The following is a 21,459-nucleotide window of genomic DNA, read 5'->3' on the forward strand; positions in this document are numbered from 1 at the left end:
AAGTTTACAAGTTCAGAGAAGTTTCAGAGTATTACCTCTTTTAAGGAGATCTTTTGAGTAATTACATCAAATTGAGAAAGACTTATGTTTTAAACATTAGAGTATGAGTTATATATTATTGGGAGTAGTATTTATCAGTGATATGGGGATGAGTTCAGACAACTCAAAGTCCTCATAAACCATGTATGCCAACATGGGTAAAAGGTCATACTTTTCAGATGATTCCCTATTGCTTTTAAGCATAGCTTAGTGGATCCACTTAGTTGAGGTGTTTTATACCCCAGCAAGGTATAGGACAGTTCTGACAACGTGGGTGAGACGTTATATCATCATGTAGCTCATAGTGATGGTTGTCAGTTAGAGAATCTATCAAATAAGAGTAAAGAGTATGTTATTGTATTTTTATACATATTGAGTTGATATCTACTATTTTAAAAGCTTTATATATTGCATCTTTTATTGTTGTATTCATATTGGAGTTGAGTTGAGGTGAGTATTGTCTTCCCAAGTTAACAATTTATCTATATGTATGTTTCAGTTCCCCTTACATTCTCGTATATTCAATGTAATGATGTCATTCGATCTGCATCTTTTTATGATGTAGATACAGGTGTTCAGGGTAATCAATGGGCGCTCCATTGATACCATTTGTATTCCAGCTAGCTTTGGTGAGCCTCCTTGCTTTCCGGAGGACTTCACATTATTATTTTTGCTTTGTTAAGTTATTGAGGGTCTTGTCCCAACATCTTTCGTAGTATTTAAAGGCTTCATAGACAGTAGTAGTTGAGGAGTCTTTTCACATTCCCTTATGTTGATAAAGTTTTGAGACTTGAGTTTCCTTCTTATGGCTATTCGAATATTTCCAGGCATTCATTGAGTTAATTTAATATTAAGACCTTATGAGTTGATGTTTGCATTTGAATTTCCTATTTTACTTGATTAAGTCTTCCGCTAAGTAGTCATCCAGGACAAGGGTTTGGTTGGGGACCAGCAATGGTTCTTGAGTGCCGATCACGTCCAGAGTGTAGGCTCGGGGCGTGACATAATTAAATCACCTTGAGGAAAATGGAGTAGTGAAACTCTTATTAGTTATTTGTTACTTGCTTGTCTTCATCTGAACTTTTTTCGCTTGTATTTTTGTTGCATCACTAGTCCGGCCCTCTGATGAAAAAAGGAAAAACTAGGCTTTCAACATAGATTTTTGCATCTTTTAGGGTAGGATCAAAGTTAATAACTTTTGGACTAAATGAGTCATCCTTTGGTTATCTTTGTGCAAATCCAACCAAAATTCACCTTTATTTGACATGAAATAAGATAGTTCATGATGCATAAATGGATTATCAACATGATTGATGGTAAACATCCTTGCCCAAGATTTTTAACTATGTATTTCATCATAACCCAAATAGATACATGCATTCCCTTGTTATTATAAAAGATAAAAAGATTCCTACCCAACACTTCTAGCCGTGAAACAATATCTCCTTTCATGTGGGAAAATAATATATCCTCCCCCGTAGAAGGGCTTCTCTACCTTTCCCCATTTCTCATAAGCCAAATCAATAGAAACGATGTTCCAATTACCAACATTTATGGTCGTATATTCAAAAGCAGCAGTAGTAGAAGCCCAATGAAGTTTCCCGTTCACAAACTTACCCCAAACATTATAAAATAACACACTTGGAGGACACCTGTTATCAACATTTCTCCAAGAATTACTCATTAGATTATGTGTTTTGACCTCAACTGGAATTGAACACATATTAAATAGAAAGACTACTACTTTATGATCATCATGAAACTCATCATATATAAAAACATATAGGATACATCAATTAGTCCAGTTTTAAAACTAGGCAATGTCCTGCACTTTCTAATCGATGGATTCCATAGAAATACGCCTTCTTTCTCACCAGCATGACAAGTTAGAAAAATCAATCCATTCACTGAACCTAAAATATGAAAAAATTAATAAGGTTTATTTACAAGAATATTCAAGTAAGATGTTTCTGTAATAAAATCATTAAATAAAGATCTAAGAGAACAATCCATAAGACATATTTTTCGAGGCCCCAAAAACCCTCACCATAAGCCTATGGTAGGTGTTTTCCTAGAACTAGTTGCTAAACTGATATGAGACTTGATAAATCTAGGTCTAGTTATTAAATCGAGCCATTGCACAAGGGATTTCACATGAAGCCTTAAGTATATTTCAATGATGAAATTTGATGGAAGGTTAGCAATTGTCGAACTCGAGTCTTGCATTGAAATTGATGAAAATCGAGAATGGTTTTTGAGTTTGGTATGCTGAATGGAGGGTTCATCTCCCTCAGATTCCATTTGGAATGTAATTTTTTTATAGTTCCAGTTTTCCATGGAAGAGAATGACTGCCTACTATGATATTAAAAAAGTCTCTCCCTTTATAGTAGAAAACCTAGCACTTATTTTTCTCTAATTCATTAACTCTAACGCAACAATTCTATTCTTTTTTTCGTTAACCACACTCTCTAAAAAAATTAGAGAAGTCAATATGGGCCAGTTCAATCCATCTCGTGAATTGATAGGTTTGAGCTAACATTTTTAGATCCATTATTTTAGAAAACATTTTTTAGTTTGTCCTGAATAAGCTTGTTGTGACCCGCCAAAATTTAAAAGTCCTTGTGGATATTGAAAGCTCTAGAGAGTAACAAGACAGAGTTGCTCGGATAGTTAGCACCCTCTCACTTCCAACCTTAAGGTTCTACTTTTTAGTTTGAGTCACCAAGGTAGCAAAAAGGTGGGAGCTCTTGGAAGGAGGGGTAAAAAAAGATTATATATATATAGCAAGATCCGATCCGAGGATCTTTGATGTCTACTTTAATATCATATTGAAACACAGATGATATAATTAAAAAAAATAGAAAATAAAATTCTTAATTTTTTGATTCAAAGTGAATTCGTAGTCGCTTTTGTAGCTTTTTTTTTTTAAAAAAAAAAAAAACTCCGCAAATACCGAACTTCAATATTGATGGTACTGGATAGATCTTAAATAGATTGATCCCTTCAATTCATTTATTTTAGCATATTCACTGAGAAACTTCAATATTGCAAACACTGATTTTCACACAAATTTTCCAAACGAACTATATGTTCAACCATTCAATTATTATTTTGTTTTCTAGTTTCAACTTTAAATACCACTTCTATTCCATATTAATTGAATTTGTGAAGAAATGCACACTTATTAAGAAAAATATTCAAGGACATATATAATTTAAACTATACTTTTCACTATTGTCTTTTGTGAAAAAATAAATATAACCAGTACAACAACAAAAAAAATTTAGCGGCAATAAATATACATATTAACAAAGAGTGGTAAAGTTTTTACCGACATTAGTTATTTGTCATTACATCCAATGTCGTTATAGGCTTTAGAGACATTTACAAAGAGGGTTAATTGCCGCTAAAAATACACATTTAGTAGCAATTAAGCTATTACTCTTAATTAGTTGTCACTAAAGATTATTTTTCAATTCATGTTGTAAACTTTGTAAGTAGTGTAATTTATCTCCTAGAAAATATCAAATTTATTAAAGGAAAGGGTAAATATGAAAAACATTTCAAACATCCATCTTGAACTTTGAACAATTCAATTATTTTGAACAATAAAAAGAACCCCAAAAATTCAGTTAATACTCCCTCTGTCCCTATTTACTTGTCCATTGTTGACTTGACATACCTATTAAGAAAATAATAATTGACATAGTAGGTTTATCATTTTATCCCTATTAATTGATAGAATTCCAAAATTAATTTACTAATTAAAGAAATTCTATCTTTTTCAAAAATAAGAACTCTCTAGATAAATTAAAGATAAAATAGATAAAAATATCATATTTTCTTGATACGTCAAAAATAATAACTAAAAAGTCAAAATTAGACCATTAAAAAGGGAAAGAAGGGAGTGGGAGTATGAAAAAGAGGAAGTACATATTTTTTGACTTGGAACTACAAAGTCATAATTAGAAATGATAATTTCCCAAGTGTGGACTTTCTTATTTCTTTTGGGTCGGTCAATAATATGAAGAGTAAATTAATCCATCTGTTCATGTATTATATTTTTTGAAAGTCAATTTTACTAATTTTTAAAAATAAATTAGATTATATTAATTTGATATTTTAAATAAAAATTTAAAATATTTAAAAATTAAACGAAAAGTACTATAAATTCTATTTTTTTGCATATTAATATGATAAAAAAAATATATTGTCAAATATTAATTAAAATTATTATCGTTTGATTCTAAAAATTAAAATTATGACAGTTAAAAGTGAATAAAAATAGCAGGAATTATCAATTATTGGGCGAGCTGCAGTTTCTAGTGAGCACACAAAAAATAAAGGAGAGATTCTGGTGAAGTTTGAACATGTGCTTCATAATCACTACACACTTCTAGGAGTTTCATTAATTATTATATTATATTATAGAAGAATAGATAAAGCAATTTCCTATAGATGCTGTTTGTTGGTGGGTGAGACCCCTAGCCTTTCTGTAACCTTAATTCTCGACACTTTTGATATTTGCCTTGTTTTTTTTAATGGGAGAAGGTTAAAAATGTTCTTAATATATTATAAATAGTTTTAAGAAATGACTCCATCGATAAAAGTTTTTGAGAGTCGTCAATCTGTTATTTTTGGTATATCTTAATTAGGTAGAGTTTTTTATTCGTATGTTTGACTTGTTCCTACATGACCTGATCAATTCGATCAGACACTCACCATCTTCAAATTTTTGACAACACGAAAAAATCATTGTTCAACTCTTTGACAACATAAAAAAACCAAAAGCTCTACCCTCCCTCTCTATCCATCCAAGGGATGGAAGGGCAGAGGCCTTTTTTCGAACAAGCAATCGAAGTTGAGTTTGAAATATCTTTTTCTTTTAATCTATTAAATCAAATTTATCCCTTCTTTTATTATTGAACAAAAAATGTTAACTTATTAAAAATGGTGCAAAATTATTTTTCCTTCTACCTAGTAGATTAAAAATATCCTTTTAACATATTTTTACTCAAAAAATATTTCTAACTCTAATTGTATATGTCAATAATTAATTTTTATATTGTACTTTGACAAATTATTTAGTTTCATTTTTATTTGCAAATAATTTTTTTTGAAAAGTTCTTCACTGTTTGTCTAAATGTCTATCTTAGCTAATAAAAATATTTAAATTAACATACATTATACAAAAATCTAAGTGGCTTTAAAAGAATAAAATTATAAATTAATGGAAAAAAGATAAATACCTAAAATGTTAATAGTAATAAGATAATTAAAAGCTGACACTTGGCTGAATTTTCTTTAAAGAATAGATTGATAATATAAATATATTATATTTATAAATTTTAATAAGATATTTTAAATATGCGTAAAGTGTGAGAATATTAACTAATATTTAATAGTTGATAAATACTTTTTTTTAAAGTAGAATGAGGGTAAATTTGAACAATTTGTAATAGACTGAGGACACTTTTAATCCAATAAATAACAAAAGGATATTTTAAAATTATTTCTAATATATTGAGAACATTTTTAACCCAATAAATGAAACAAACACATTTAAAACCATTTCTAATATATGGGAAGGAGAAAGGTGTAGATAGATGCGAGTTAAATTTGTGTAATTAAGCCGCAAGTTTAATCGATAAATCAAAGAATATAAAATCATCGTGCTTCAATATATATATATAAATAAATGTTGGAGGCAATAAATAAATCATAACATGATTATAGGCACATTTTTTTTAGATCATACATTTTATTATCCTTGTCATGATAACTTATACCTATCTTTTTCCTTTGTCAATTGTTCAACCAATTCATATGTTTTCCACACGTAATTATAATTCAATTTCTCAATAGGTAACTTCACTCATCACATAAATTTATAAGTTGTTTCGTCTAATATTTTAAACATACAAAATCTTTCAAATTGTTGATATTCTCTCGCATTATATTATTAGTATATTTGCAAAGCATGACATTGAATAGTACTTTTTTTTTAGACTAACTAAAAAAATAAGATATTTTTGTATTTAGTAATAACTTAATTTTAAAATATTTATTTTATTCTTAATGAAATGATTTACGGTTCATATCAATGTGTATGACTTGTTTTAGACCATAAATTTCAATTTTTTTTTAATTTAATTTTTTTTTTTTTTTATGTCAAGTCAAATTAACTTATATAAAAAATTTGTATTTAGAGTTGGGGAAGGTTGTCAGTAGGGGACCTGAATTGACAATTGGTTATGCTCTTCACACTTGAGACAGTACTGAATAAGTAGGCAGTCTATCTCTTATAGACTATACTCATAATTCAGCCACAATATTTCCCTTTTTCCCTTCCTATCATATCTTTTCAATACTCTATTTGACCCTCACAAAACTAAACTTATCCCCATTTTTTGCCTCCACAATGCCCAAAATTATACTCTTCCTCTTCCTCTTCATCTTACTTGCTTCATCACTACCACTCTTACAAGGTCACATTTATTCATTCATTCATTTATTATTTTCATTCAAATACTTTGCTATAACTTTTCATTTCAATTATACCCGCAGGTTCAAGAATTCAACCATTAATTCCTCATTCTCAAAGGGTTTATCAGGGTTCGATGCACTACTACGAGGTACGATATTGAAATTAAGACATATTCTGCTACTCTTCTTTTTATAGTTCAATTTGTGAATTCAATTGTATTGTGTTTTTTGAATTGGTGAAAAAGAATACGAGAAGATTGATGATAGGATCAGTGGCTCCAACTTGCACTTACAATGAATGCAGAGGATGCAAGTACAAATGCAGAGCAGAGCAAGTTCCAGTTGAAGGGAATGACCCAATGAATAGTCCTTACCACTACAAATGTGTTTGTCACCGCTAATTCTATTCGTGTCTCACACACCAGCACCCTAACAAGATTTGAAATTTTCGTCTTCTTTTTCTGGTTTCGGTGCCTTGAATTTTTGTCTTCTATATAGTGTAATAATGTTGAATTTCATTGAATCATTATTCCTTTTTTCTTCAAATGGAAAAGAGATTTTTGCATGTTCTTTTTTTCACTTCTATATTTGTATATATACTATGTATGTATTTGTTACTGTACCTGATATGCAGATTCCTTTGGCCTCAGAAAAGGCTGAAGCAACTGATATTTCTCTCTTTTTCTTTAAAGAGGCGACCGAAACTACTAGCCTATCCAATTTTACCTAACTTATAAATTTAAAATTCTAATTTCGCATTTTTGGTTTTTGGGCATGGAGTAAGGGAACAACTAAATAGAAATTAACAAAATAATTATTATACTAATATGAAACTTAAATGTGATGTACCAAAAGTGAGGGATAAGGGGAACCGTAGAAGAGTAGAAACAACTGCAAGTGGCACATGCAAGTGTGGTCCCAATAAATTCTAATCTGGTTTGGAATAGGTCACATGAGGTAATATTTGTAACCAATTGCAAATTGGAGAGGAAAATATAATGTTCTTATTAACCTCAATTCCAGTAACTATGATGGTACATTTCAGCATTCAAAGCCAATTTGGTACAATCATATTCATAATAATCACTTGTTTATTTATTAACTCAACTCATTTGATCTAAGTAATCAATGGTTTATACCTAATCAATTCAATCTAAATTGCTTCTTTGATATCACAAGGTAATTCCTCAAGAAGAGAACTCATTCTCAAATTATAGAAATTGAGAATATTTTAGTACAGTATTTTGTTACTAGGAGTCGTTTGATAGAGTGTATAAGAATAATACTAAATAAAGTGTATTAGCAATGCATGTATTAGTTATGCTTGTATTAATTATACATAGATTATTTTTAGAGAAAAGACATAAAATCACCATTGAAGTTGTCTCAAATTTTAAAAAAGACATCTTAACTATGCGGATGTCATATTACTCCCACAAAAGTAATAAATATCGTTGTAAATAGACCATTTTGACTCATTTTCTCACCAACCCAAGAATTCTAATAGGAAAGTGATGCACACCCCTTTTTAATGAATTAATTTAAATATTAATAAAGTGCAAACCCAAAACTGAAATATTGACACATCTTTGCCTTTAAAGGACGCTCTCGCTGCTTTCAATTTATGGGTTTCTTCAGAACCTTTTCAATTGATGATTTCAGTTTCTTGGGATATGATTTACCTCCGGATGTTGAAGTAAACTTTCACTTTTTGGAATTGTCCATTTTTGCCGTCATTGTTATGAAGAGTTGAGCTTCTTTAGTTCTGCGGATTGGGGTTTTGCTAGGATTTCAATTGTGGCCCTTTTTCATAATGAAATAATGCTCCAGACTCACCATCTCATGGAACTAAATTTTAATAAATACTAGAAGCTTTAAAAAATGAGAAAAAAATATAAGATATTTTTGCTTTGACAACTAAATTTGCATAGAAAGTAAGTCTTCATGTTTGCATCACATCACACACAACATCGAACCATTCTCGTCATTACAAATATGATTCAAGATTTGTATTTGACATTATAAGAATGTTTTCCTCAAAATCTAATCACAAAAGATAACTTGATTTCTCAATTTTTAAAGAAATTAAGAAGAAATTTAACCTTGACGACTGAAAATTACAAGAAGTTAAAAAGTTCTTATCATTTTGGACTGGTTTCATTCAAGAAAGAAGATGATTGTTTTTTAGTTTAAACCTTCAACCATGGGATCTTTTTAAAAGAATTGTGGAAGATGGAGTATTTAAAGAAGAAGTAATTAAATAATAGAGAAGGAAATGACACGTGGCGCTTTTTAATTCGTTTTTGGAAAAAAATTCACATCCACGCGCGCCATTTGCGTGAATGCAAACATAGGGAGAAAACGGGTCAAAATGTACTCTTTACAACGATACTTAATACTTTTGTGGGGTAATAGGATGCCCACATAGTTAATGTGTCTTTTTGAAAATTCAGGAAAACTTCAAATGTCACTTTATGTCCTTTCTCTTATTTTTTTCAATTGTTTGGTTTCATGCATTAAAAATATCATGTATTGCATAAAAATCTCTTTTTTAACAAAGATACCCTCCACTATTATGGTGGAAAAGATGTAAAAAAGATTTTGAGGGACAGTTGAGTCTTTAATCATACTAATGCATGCATTAAATCCATTGCATTGCTAATACCTAGAAATCCATGGTATTAGTAATATACACCTTAGGACTCGTTTGGTAGGCGGTATTAAATAGAATAGTCCATGGATTAAAATTTAGTCCATCTAATACATTGTTTGGTTACTTTATTTTATTTAATTCGTGGATTGCTATACACCATATGTGGTCTTATTTTATCCTTAGGAAATGGAGGGATAACTAATCCAAGGTTTGTTAAACCTTGGATAAGACCCCTAAATGAAAAAACTATCCCTTTATTCATTTTCCTAAATTTCTTTTGTAATTTGATTTTCTTTTTATTTATATTGAAATAATCATCAATGTTCTTTTTAATTCTCCAAATTTGCGTAGTGTAATTTAATGATTTCACTAATGTTTTTTTCTCCTTTTTTTCATTCAATGTAGTTCGTCGATTAACCAGTTAAACTATTTTATTTTTAATAAGCTTTAACTATTGAACAATGTGAGTAGTCTGAAATCTATGCCAAGTTTAAGATATATATATTTGACCAACAAAAAACTAGAAATACATCATGCCATCAAGGATCTCCTTAGAGGTACATCATATTATATATATATATATATATATATATAAAACTTAACTAGTTAAATGAAATAAAAAATCCTACAAAAAAAAGATTATTGTCCGGCGGTTATCTACCTTGACTCAGTTACATGAAATAAACAATCTCATAATAACACAAGGGTATAATAAGAAAGAATTTTTTTGTAGAGTTTTAAATCAAACACAAGATTAAGTGGGAAGCAATCAACCAAACACTTGAAAAAAAATTCATGCACTACTAATCTCTGCATTACTAATCCCTGCGTTACTAGTCCCTGCATTACTAATCCCTGCATTATCAATGTTTGTACCAAACGAGTGTATAAGTAATGCAAACATTAGCTATGCATATATTAGAAAAGAGTACCAAACAAGGTACTAATAATAAATAAGTACAACATGCATTATTCTTCCTAATACACTCTATCAAACGATTCCTTAGTGAACTTAACGTAGCGTAAATTTGAATTAATTCCATTAATAAATTTCAAATATCAATAAATTTTAATTTTAAAAGAGGAAAATAATTTTACATGACAAGGCTTAGGATGGAGCAGGACATGTTCAACTTTCAAATCCATGATGTATCTTTCAATCGTGTCAACAAAGAAAGAACATTATCGCTAGATTCCTTTTTATTCCTCAAAATTTCCACAGTATGGTCAAGCCTTAGCCATCCAAAATTCACCATTTGAATGAAATGATTTTTTAATTATGACATGCCATTTGGTCATAAATATTTTTAAACACATTTTGGAAATCTTTTTAGAAAATAGTGTTTTAAGTCATATAATTTATCATTTCAAAGGCCAATTTGGGAATTTAAAGTTTCATTGCGATTGTACTCCATGAATTCTTCTTGTCAATAATTACACACTTAAATGCTCACAATTGACTTAGAAATTGTTATTATCGAAGCGCATATATAATCAAATCGTACATGTTTTCAAAAAATAAAATCATGGCTGGGGTGGTTGTATTTTGCTCCGATATTTGAATTTTTAAATCAGTTTCTTCCCCAATTTTAAGCTTTCTCGGATATATATGTTTTGGGTAGTTTTTAGATTATCCAAAACATATATATTATCTAAAAACACCATCATTTATAGTTTTGGAATAAATTTAAGTCCTAGTTTGTTGTACATAATTTATACAATTGTATACATGTTTTATATAATTTTTATCCAAGCTTTGTCTTCAAAGTCAGTAATAGTAGTTTCAGTATAAATCAATGGTATTTTCCTTTTGTTTTATTTATTATTATTTTTTCAATTTATACTAATTGTGTTCGTTGTCATGGCTTTTTACGCAACATGTTCATTACTTCCTCCGTTCAACAATAGTTGTCCACTATACTATTTTGGGATTGTAAAAATAATTATTATTTATGGCCCAAGTTTACTTGTGACCCAAGTAATACATAAATAATATTTAATGAAGAATAAATTTCGTCCGTACATTGGCTACTTGATGGACGTACCAGATTAAGTGTTAACCTCTATAAATTGGTCCTCCCTCCACCCAATAGGGTTACCACATATTCTCTACATTAATTTCATCGTTGACGACTGTGGTAACGTAAGGTTAGGGCAAGGAGGTAGAAACAAATTTACAACTAACTCTTCCGCTCCTCTCTGTGATGATGTCTTCCGTATCAGGTATGTGCCCCTAACGATCTCTATGTAAGATTATTGTATTCAAGATCCTGATATGTATTAAGTATTTAATCTAACATGTGGTATCAGAGTCTGGATTTGTAACACCCCGGAAATTCTATGACTTAAGTTAGAGCCTCACCTTATAAATAATGACTTAAAAATAGTCAAAATGATGTTTATAAACCTAAAGTAATGTAATTGACTTGGTTTGGAAGATTAAAAGTCTAAATGTCAAGAAACGACCACGATGTACGGAAACTAGAGAAGAATGTGTTCTAGTGTGTCCTTAGGTTTTGGGCAGCTTTGGGAGTGTCGTATGATGGTATAATCTGGTGAAAAGGTTTAAAATAGGTAAATATATGTTCCTAGGGTCAAAACGTTTGAATACGACGCCTCGGGGCCACCCTAAGGGGCCCCGAGGAGGACCCCAGCCTTAGCCAAGCAAGCTGCCAAGGCAGCTTGCAGATTGCACTTGGATGGAATAGCTGCGCGTTGCGCACTTGCTCCCCCAAGGAGAAAAAATCCAGTTCGTGATGCGGACTCTACTGTCTCGAAATTTAATTCCAAATATTTTCAGGGAACAGCTCCGCGTTGCGGACTTGTTTTGCGACGAAAATGCAGAAATTCAGAAATCTATTTTTACTTCATTAAAGAGTCCATTTAAGTGAGGGGTATTTAGGGTACTTTAGGGGACATGTATATAATGATTTTAAAGTTAATTTACCTTACTTTTATCACTCAAACACAAAACCTCAAAGATCTAAACCTAAAGTTCCTCCTTCTCTCTACTCTCTCTCTCTCTTCTGAAGAACTCCATTGAAGAAGATTGGAACTTGAAGAAGAAGACCAACTCCCCAAGGTTTCAACTCGGATTTTCGTGGTTAATTCATCTATAAGGTATGGTTGCTTATCACTCTTGGGATTCCTTTCCCCAAGAGGCCCCTTCAAGATGAATTTCAAAATCTCTAATTTCTAGGTTTCAATCCAAAAACATGGGTCTTCTTTCTAAAGTGAAATTGATGTTATAAACTGACTTTGATTGATGTTATATGAACAATTATGGATGAATTTATGTTGTATTGGTGGTTTCTTGAAGAATTCCCCATGAGACCCATGTTTCTCCTGCTTTTCCTAATTCTAACCCTAGTTTGTGTTGGATATTGATTGAAGGCTATGAATTGAATGTGATGTAATGTAATTCATGTTTGTATGATAATTCTACCCTAGGTTATGTATAACTTCTATGAAATTAGGGTTGAGTCTTTGAATGAAGCCTTGAAGGCTATGAAGGGAATATGTCAATTGCTTATACTGATGTTGATGATGTTATTACTTCATGAATTACCTTGTATTGTGTATTGGTTATGAATTGCTTGGTAATTGAAGTATGGATGTCCCACGAAGGTCAAGAAGGTATGAAGGTTGGTTCTTCTTTGAACTCAAGTATGAAAGGTGAATTACTTAGATTGTAATGATACTATACCTAATGTGTTATTGTGGTGTTGATGACCTAGTTTCCTCATCCTTAACCCTCTACACTTGAATTAGCTATGAAGTATGTATGTATATTATGGTATGATTGCTAAATGATTGAAAGGTAGTTCTCATGATTGTAGTGTAATGTAAAGTGAAAGGTTTACTCACTTGCTAAGTGTTTCTAAAGTGAAAGGATTGTTACTCACTTATGAACACATATGAGCTATTATGATAAGATGTCTACATAAGAGTCTAGTAAAGGCTAATGTGAACTTATGTGATGACTAAAGATGATTACAAAAGGGAATCAGATGCTTAGCATCGAAAGGGCATGTAAATGAGATGGGGGTCTCACGTTTAGTAAGTCCGGCTCCCCACATGGGTTTCCTCACGTTTAGCAAGTCCGGATTACCTACGGTATGTGTTGTCTCATGAGATGGAAACCCCCACGTTTAGTAAATTAGGGTTTCTAGAAGCAATCTCCCTGACCCTTAACTATGTGCCCACATAGGACTCTAGCTTAGTGGATCCACCTAGATAGCTATGTACGAATGGTTACACCTTAGGCAAGTGTTAACCCTCTCTTTTCGGTGTGGGAGTAGAACACCGGATTCCATGTAGCTCTCATGGTCTATGTCAGTTATTGCAATATTTCCCTAATGTAGAAGTAAATGAAGGTATGAAAGGTGTGAACTCTTACTAGGGCTCTCTTGAGGGTTTCTACGTAGTGTAAGGGAGGGTATGGGACTTCTCTTGCACATTGCACTTGTGGAATCCTAAGAGATGATTGTAGTAGTGTTCTCTTATGATTTTGATGATTATGACTTATGTATGTTGAAGCTATGTTATGTATGATCATTATGAATATGGTAAGTTATGATGAAATATGATCTTATGAATGTATGCATGAAGTAGGTTGCTTAATGTGATACTTGGTTTTGAATAAGGTTATGAGGTTCTATTCTTTGCATTGCACTAGTATTGCTTGGGCTATCTACATGTTGGGATGATATTATGTTGGTTTGGACTATGATACTTAATTATGTGCATATTGGATTTACTTGGCAAAAAGCATGTTTTAAATAAAATGTCCTTTTATGCATGTTTCAATGGTTTTTATGCATAGTAGCCATACTTAGTACGTGTGTTGTACTAACCCATGTTTTCTCCCTTTTCCCAAACATTTAGGTTCGGGCCGTTGAGGATTCAAGCTTACTTCTCAAGACACTTGGAGTTGCTTCCCCAAGTTGGTGAGTCCTCAAGTCCGAGGACAAGACCCTATGATCTAGCTTCTATGTTTAGTTCTTTGCTTATGTTGAAAGACATTGTTGTACTTCCTATTTTCAAGACTTCTTATTGATGTAAGGGCTAAGTCCCATTTTCGATACTTCTATGTCTAGATGGTGCATTGTGACGAAGTTAGATTCTATTTTTTCATATAAGAAGTGAAGTTGAACTTCCAAAGTAAAAGTTTTAAATTTTCCGTGATTTTATTCTATGATACATGTTATGATGAATGCTAAGGGCTTGTATAAGACCTCTTCGAGGTCGAATACGCTGGTAACGACTAGGGGGTGCTCTCGGGTCGTTACATGATTGTTTGAGCAGATAATCTTCATAAATTATATAACCGCATCAGGTTGGTAAAGTAATGAAGAGTAGTTACTGTCCATCACCCCTAAATAAATAAATAATTATGTTTTGTTTTAGATTGCACTAATTCTGAAAATCTTAATCTTCCCATAATGTAATAATTATGTTTTGTTTTAGGTTGTGCAATAAATTAAAGTGGTCGTTGTACTAAGCAATAAATAATATGTGTGTACTTAATGCAATATAGTTTGTTAGTCACCAAAGTGGCCAAACTAGAGAAATTAACATCTACACATATAATATTTAGGATCACTTAATGCATGTATTATGTTTCTATAGTTCGTTAGTCACCAAAGTGACCAAACTAAAATGTATAAAATTATTCACATGCATAAAAAAATTTATGATATTATGTGTGCATTTGTATTCATATAGCTTGTTAGTCACCAAAGTGGCCAAACTAGTATGGTTAAGAAAAATATGCATTCATAAAATTGTCATTTATCTATGAAGGTTAATTAAATGCCTATATTGAAAAATAAATAGATAAATTGACTTTCACTATTGCTAGAACTTAAGAATTTACCCAAAGGTGAATATATCATTATACGAATAGTGAAAATTATGAAGTAAATTAATATTTTTAGTCAAACATATATTGTATATCCAAAGATGTCGTATATGTTTGATTAAAAATATTCAATTACCTATTAAAGATAAAAATGACATTTATATTATGATAATGTGTCGTAGTATATACCCAAAGGAGAATTACGATATGATTTTATCGCTTTACTAAATTCACATTAATTTCTAATTTGTGAGCATATATATCGATTTTGCAGTTATTCCTTTTCATCATATGCTTCGTCTGTTACTGTGTTTAATGGATTGAACTTTTCTGAATGACATGAACAAGTCCAGTTCTACTTATGTGTGATAGATCTCGACTTGGCTCTGATGAATGACAAACCTACTGCCATTACTGATAAGAGCAGTGAGGATGAGAAGTATTTTCATAAATCACGGGAGCGCTCTAACAGATTAAGTCGTATGTTTATGCGAATGAATATTGCTAACAACATTAAGAGTACTATTCCACAAACAGAAAGTATTAGGGAATACCTGAAGTTTGTGGAAGAACATTTTTGTCACGTCTCGAGTCTACACCCTAGACGTGGCTGGTGATAAATGCTTAGCTATACTTCATCCAATACGAAGTGTAGGCGATCGCAATTAAGTATAAACCCAACAAAGTGTTGGGGTCAATCCCACATGGAGTGGCACAATAGAGAATTCAATTACGAAGTTATAAATGTGTTCTAATCAATTATAGGAATAGAAATTATCGAAACAAGTAGATTAAATCGTAAGGGTTTACAAAAAGTGTCAAATATGGGGGGTTTAAGTGTGTCAATTAACAACTACGAAAACAGGGGAGTAATCAAGTAGAAAGGGATACTTGGGAATATGATCGATTAATTTAGAATTTCGCTATACGAGTGTTTACTAATCACCAAAAGTCACTAAATCTCAGTGGGTAGGCTAGACTTTGGATGTAATAGCCATATCTCGATCAACAATCACGAATCCAATGAGTCTCTCGAACCTCAACAAGCATCATACTATGAACAATCCAAAACCTCAATTTATCTACTCTCTCGAGCTAGATAGGTAGGATCCATTAAGATTTACTCTCTCAAGCTGAACCCATAACAACCCAATCACTATAATCATCAATTGATAACCTTAATTCTAAAACATCTTTCTCAAGTAAGCATAAAATATTAGACTAGAACTGCATTTGCAACTATAATTCATGAGTTAAAACTCAATTATCAATCAAACACACTTCAAAGAAGCAATTAAATTAGTAATTACTAACACCCATAAGCTAATTAAGACAATTAATCACATAATCACACCCCCAAGAATGAAGGTTTTAGCCACACATCATAAAAAGTAAGAAACTAATACCAACTACGTTCTCCATAAGTTGGGTAGTAATATCCAAATCTTTACAATGCTCCAATTTAGCTTCGAATCCAAAATCCACTTGAAAATCTAATAGAAAACTCCTAAAAATCAAGAAAAGCAGTGTTTCTATCGAAAGCTCATAGTCTCACAATGGCAAGATTGCACTGTTTTATAAAAAAATAAAAATAAAAAATGACTTTGTTTTCGAAAAATCGACTTAACTTATATTTTGAAGAAAACTCAATTTTCAAAAGAGAGTCGCCACTTAATTTTTGAAAGAAATTAATAAAACTTAAAATTTTCAAAAGATTTAAAACAAATTAAAATCAATTGAAATAAAAAGGGGTTCGCGGTTCAATTTACATTTCGAGAAGATATTAGGCCCTCGGAATGTCCGCTAACTTGCGGTTGACCAACGATTTGACTAAACATTTGACTAATTTTAGAAAATTAATTAAGTAATAAAAATCCATTTTTTATTTAAAGGAAAATAAACTAAAGGTTTTTTTAAAAAAGTAATTAATTCATATGTTGCAAGACAACTAAAATAAAATAAAACTAAGTAATAAAAAAATAATATAAATATTTTAATTTGAGAATAAAAGAAGAAATGACTATCTTTTGGGAATTAATTAAGTTAAACCAAAATCAAATAAAATGTTAGTCAATACAATAAGTCAATAACAAATAAATAGACAATATAACGGAAGAAATATTGAACTTGGGCCATCTTGCCCAAATTCCCAAATCTAATGGGCCCAAATTTATTTTCGTGTCCTAAGTCTAAAAGTGATTCGACAAACAATGGGCCTTCCCCATTACACCTGCTGGACCTATTGTTGAAATTTCCTTGGGCCTTTAGGCCCATTTCTGCCTTTGAAAATCTACTGTAATTTCAATTGGGGATTTGGCCCAATTTGCTCACATTGATGTATATGGACTGTATTTTGGGACAATTTATAGTGTCTATCGACAGTGTATACTAGTGTATACAAGCTTCACTCATGTATATCAACCTTGCAACCTATATTCCGAATTTTCTCAACCTGTATTGATATTTTCACCATGTATACTAATGTATACTTTTGTACACAACAGGTATATCGGTGTATATAGACTAAATCTTAGCCTGTTTTTGGCTTTTCGGAACCTATAATTTCAGTTTCCAATCCTTGTAAGAAATTTTCGATTCACTGAAACATCGATGGGGCTGACTCTAAGGAATTCAACTCGACGTTATGCAAGAGATGAGTCCCACCTGGACTCGAGTTGACGTCACATGAATCAAAATAAAATTAAATCAGAGAATGAATTAACATAATTATCAATTAGATTAAATGGAGGGAAAAACATAAATATTTATTATGAATTAAATTGCTGCCAGCATCAAGAGTTTAAAGAAAAGATAAAATTTATCAAGAAACAATGTATAAAAAAGCAAATAACTACACTGTTCCTACATGAATTAAAATTTAACTAAGTAAAACAAAGGATGTGCTACCTAAGACTTGGCATGAGAGGTTCAAAATACATCATATAATAAGCCAAATGTAGTGATAAAAAAAAACCATATGAGGGTAAAAGAAAATGACATTTTAAGAGTTCTTTCCAATAGCTCAACCAACAACCAAAATGAGAGCAAATAACAACAATTTGTTCTCTTAACAGAACACTCAGATTTCAAAGCATTTCAAAGAGGCCTTACATGAACAAAATAAGAATCGATCATTGTGCTATCACACATATATTAAATCAATTAGAACTTAAATAGTTAAGGCTCAAAACGTGCTAAACAACGTATTACACCATGGCGAGCATAATGAAAGGCAGAAACTAAAAAAAAAATTCAACCCATGAGCTTAAACACATAGTCAACTAAAAAGAAATCGCATACAATAGTCCATAAAGAGATTGAATCTAAACTAAATAATTAACAATATAGATTCGAAATCAAAGGCAATGGCGCTAAGTGAAGACGAGATCATAATCATTTCCATGAAACTAAAGCAAGCTTAAAACAATTTCCTTTTTGTTCATAGAAAAACATTGATCAGACTTGGATGAAACAAACAAATCACGATAACATTCCATCACCAAACATTTCAGAAATTCAACAAAACAAGTTATAAAATAACACAAAGACAATCATTAAGCTGGTTTTGATGTTAAAAATTGAAACACCATTAAGAATACTTAAATAAAGACCCAGAACAGGAGAGAACTAAATAAACCATAATTTAGAAGAGAATTCACCTCTTTTCGGACAGCGACTGAAACTCGAGTTGCCGGAGACAACTCCACCACCACCACCAACGAATTCTAATGAAGAAGCTTCGATGAGAGCTTCAGAAAAAGAAACTAGAACTCAGAGCTTCCCTTATCAAGTCTGTGTATTCTTTATATACTATTTTTCTTAGAGGTAAAATCCGAAGCAAATAAAGAAAAACCAACCCCTTCTCTGTTTTCTACCTATTAGTAAGAGAAAAATCTACCCTTCTATTTCCCAGCTCTATGTAACTATCTCCAACCTTTTCCGCTTTTTTTTCCTAACCTTTTTCCAACCTCTAGAATGATAGTAAAAATGGAGGTTATATAGAGGGAGATTAGAGTTGATTTAAGAGGGGAAAACAGGTAGAATTTGGATGAGAATTTCAAATTCGAAATTCAAACAACCTTGAGGATAAGGTTGCCAACTCGAATCGTACGAATTTAAACGGAAAGATGAGGAGAGCCATCTAATTTGGAGAGCAAGGATGAACTCGGAAGGAGATCGCTCCATCTGGATATTCTCCAATGTTTTTGTACGAATGGATAAGGAAGAGGACGAGGGTCACATGATTTGGGTCGGGTTCGCATCTGGTGCGCGATTCTAGGTTTCATTCTGGATTGGGTTCTGCTCGGTTGAGTTTTTGCGTGAAGAAGAAGAAGAAACGATGTACAGGGTCGGGGTCTATTTGGTGTATTGTTGTTGTTGTCGTGTAATGTTGTTGATGGGTTTTGGGTAGCGTTGTTGTATTGTATTTAGTGGGTTGGGTTATGGTATTGGAATTAGTGGGTTGGAAGAATTGGAAATGGGTCCAAGTGAATTGCAATTGGTCCATTGAATTGTGAATATAACCAAATTAAAATTACTTAGCAAATTCGACTAAGATCTAATGAAGATGCCTTATTAGAAACTAATTAACAAGCTTCTTAATTTTAACGAAATAAAATAGTCGACTCAAATATAAGATAATTAAGCTAATTAACTCAAAATCATAATTATAATTGAAACTAAACTAATAAAATATTTAGCTTTTAAAAAGAAATAAAAATATTTTGAGATGATTTTCAAACATTTATAAAATATATTAATTATATACAAAACTATATAAAACATATATACTTCATTAAAATTATAAAAATAATAAATTTAACTAAAAATAACTTGAAAAATATTTTGAACTTTATAAAAACTAACTATCTCAAATCGTTTGAAATTTAAGAACCTTGATGATTGATTTATATTGTGGAGGTCCAATATTGGGTGTCAACATGCACAACACTCTCTTTTCTCTTTTTGAAAATCAAATTATACGTTCCCAGATTTTGGCCTTTGGGGTCACTCGACGAAGTTAGTCGAGCATCACCGACCAAGTCGACGATTCGCCAATTGCTCTTCTCCATCGCTGTTTTGCCTTAACTCTTCATCCTTCAGACCCTGTAACTTTAGGCGATCTAATTCTTTGTCGCCGAAGGTCCAATTTCATCGCCAAGTTGGCTTTTCCCAGGGCTGGCAGTCTGGACCATTTGGCGAGCTGAAGTGCCACTCGGCGAGTCGCCGAGTGGCTTTAGCGATTGTCAGCTTTCATTATCTTAAGCCATTTTCATCTTTTTCGTTTCTTTTTGCCCGATAATGTCCTTGCCTTGCTCTTTTGCCTTTATATCTGCAAATTAGCATTTAAACATCAGTTTAGAGCACAAAATAGTCATCTAGGACACTAATCTTACGAATAAACAACCCTAAATGAGTCAAAATCTCAGATTCATCAACAACCCCAACTTAAACTTTTACTTGTCCTCAAGTAAAACACAAGATCAATCAGTTCAATAAGGATGTTTACAAACAGTGCTACTCAAGACTCAACACGAATGCACACAAGAGGTTCAAACTACTCATGTAATGTTCAATTGTGCACTCTATGTTTCAAACTGTGACTAACCACCATCAAATATAACTCAAACTCACAATGCTTGCTTCAAATGCAAGTTCAAGCTCAACAAAAACATTCAAATGCCCTCACACCAAGAATGATTCCATGCTCACAGAAAACTCCTCAATAATTTAGAATTTTGGAATCAAATACAACTCTCACACTCCCAAAGATAAACACATGCACGACTCTACCCATAGGCTTGCCCTTATTTTCCAATCAACCTTATTTTCAGCTCACTCAAGATCACAAAGTTCTTTCAAGGCTTGTAACGGGGTTGAGTATAAATGTATGGTTATTTTGGTTTAGTGACTTCTACCTTGATAAAGTATGGCCTGCATTTCACTTATTCTCCTTCTCTTTCACACTATATGATATTCACAATTCAGCCTATGTTCGTTTAAGCATGACTCATTGGATATCCCATTTCTTTTGCTCCTTTCACAAGCTTTATTTCACAAATTCTTCTATTTTTCAATCTTTTCCTATTTTCACATTTTTGTTGTTTTTTTTTTTTTACATGGAGGGGTTCCATCTTTTTTCAACATGATCCTTCAAAGACAGATTTTTCAAACTTCTTGATTTTCCTTTCTTTTCACTACACCCCCAATTTAGGCCTAAGTTGGATATTCAAACAAACCATTACTTCATGAAGGTTGTAGGTGTTGAGACAAAGAGGCCAAAGTTTTTCAAGTTTCTTCCAAAGAAAAGGATAGGCTCAAATGGTGCCAAACTAGGTTTACACTCTCACAAGGTGGTCACAAAGAGGTAAATGATCAATTGGTCCACTCTTCACAAATTTTGCCTAAGATCATCTC

The 21,459-nt window shown here is 31.8% G+C and overlaps 1 protein-coding gene across 1 annotated transcript; it reads left to right on the forward strand.

Moving 5' to 3' along the window:
* The first annotated feature begins 6,385 nt into the window (after positions 1 to 6,385).
* On the forward strand, positions 6,386 to 7,091 carry LOC125830662 (EPIDERMAL PATTERNING FACTOR-like protein 9). The gene is made up of 3 exons (XM_049509843.1): positions 6,386 to 6,528; positions 6,608 to 6,672; positions 6,763 to 7,091. The coding sequence occupies exons 1-3, from the start codon at positions 6,462 to 6,464 to the stop codon at positions 6,925 to 6,927; spliced, it is 297 nt and encodes a 98-aa protein (XP_049365800.1). The 5' UTR covers positions 6,386 to 6,461; the 3' UTR covers positions 6,928 to 7,091.
* Positions 7,092 to 21,459: the final 14,368 nt, after the last annotated feature.

The sequence above is a fragment of the Solanum verrucosum genome, unplaced genomic scaffold (assembly GCF_900185275.1).
Source record: "Solanum verrucosum unplaced genomic scaffold, falcon-dt-bn FXZP01000297.1, whole genome shotgun sequence".
Lineage (NCBI taxonomy): Eukaryota > Viridiplantae > Streptophyta > Magnoliopsida > Solanales > Solanaceae > Solanum > Solanum verrucosum.

Excerpts from the sequence above, each read along its gene's own strand:
- LOC125830662 (XM_049509843.1), top strand. The coding sequence starts at position 6,462 with ATGCCCAAAATTATACTCTTCCTCTTCCTCTTCATCTTACTTGCTTCA. Across the intron at positions 6,529-6,607 it reads ATCACTACCACTCTTACAAG|GTTCAAGAATTCAACCATTA; the intron begins GTCACATTTATT and ends TTATACCCGCAG. Across the intron at positions 6,673-6,762 it reads AGGGTTCGATGCACTACTAC|GTGAAAAAGAATACGAGAAG; the intron begins GAGGTACGATAT and ends TTTTTTGAATTG.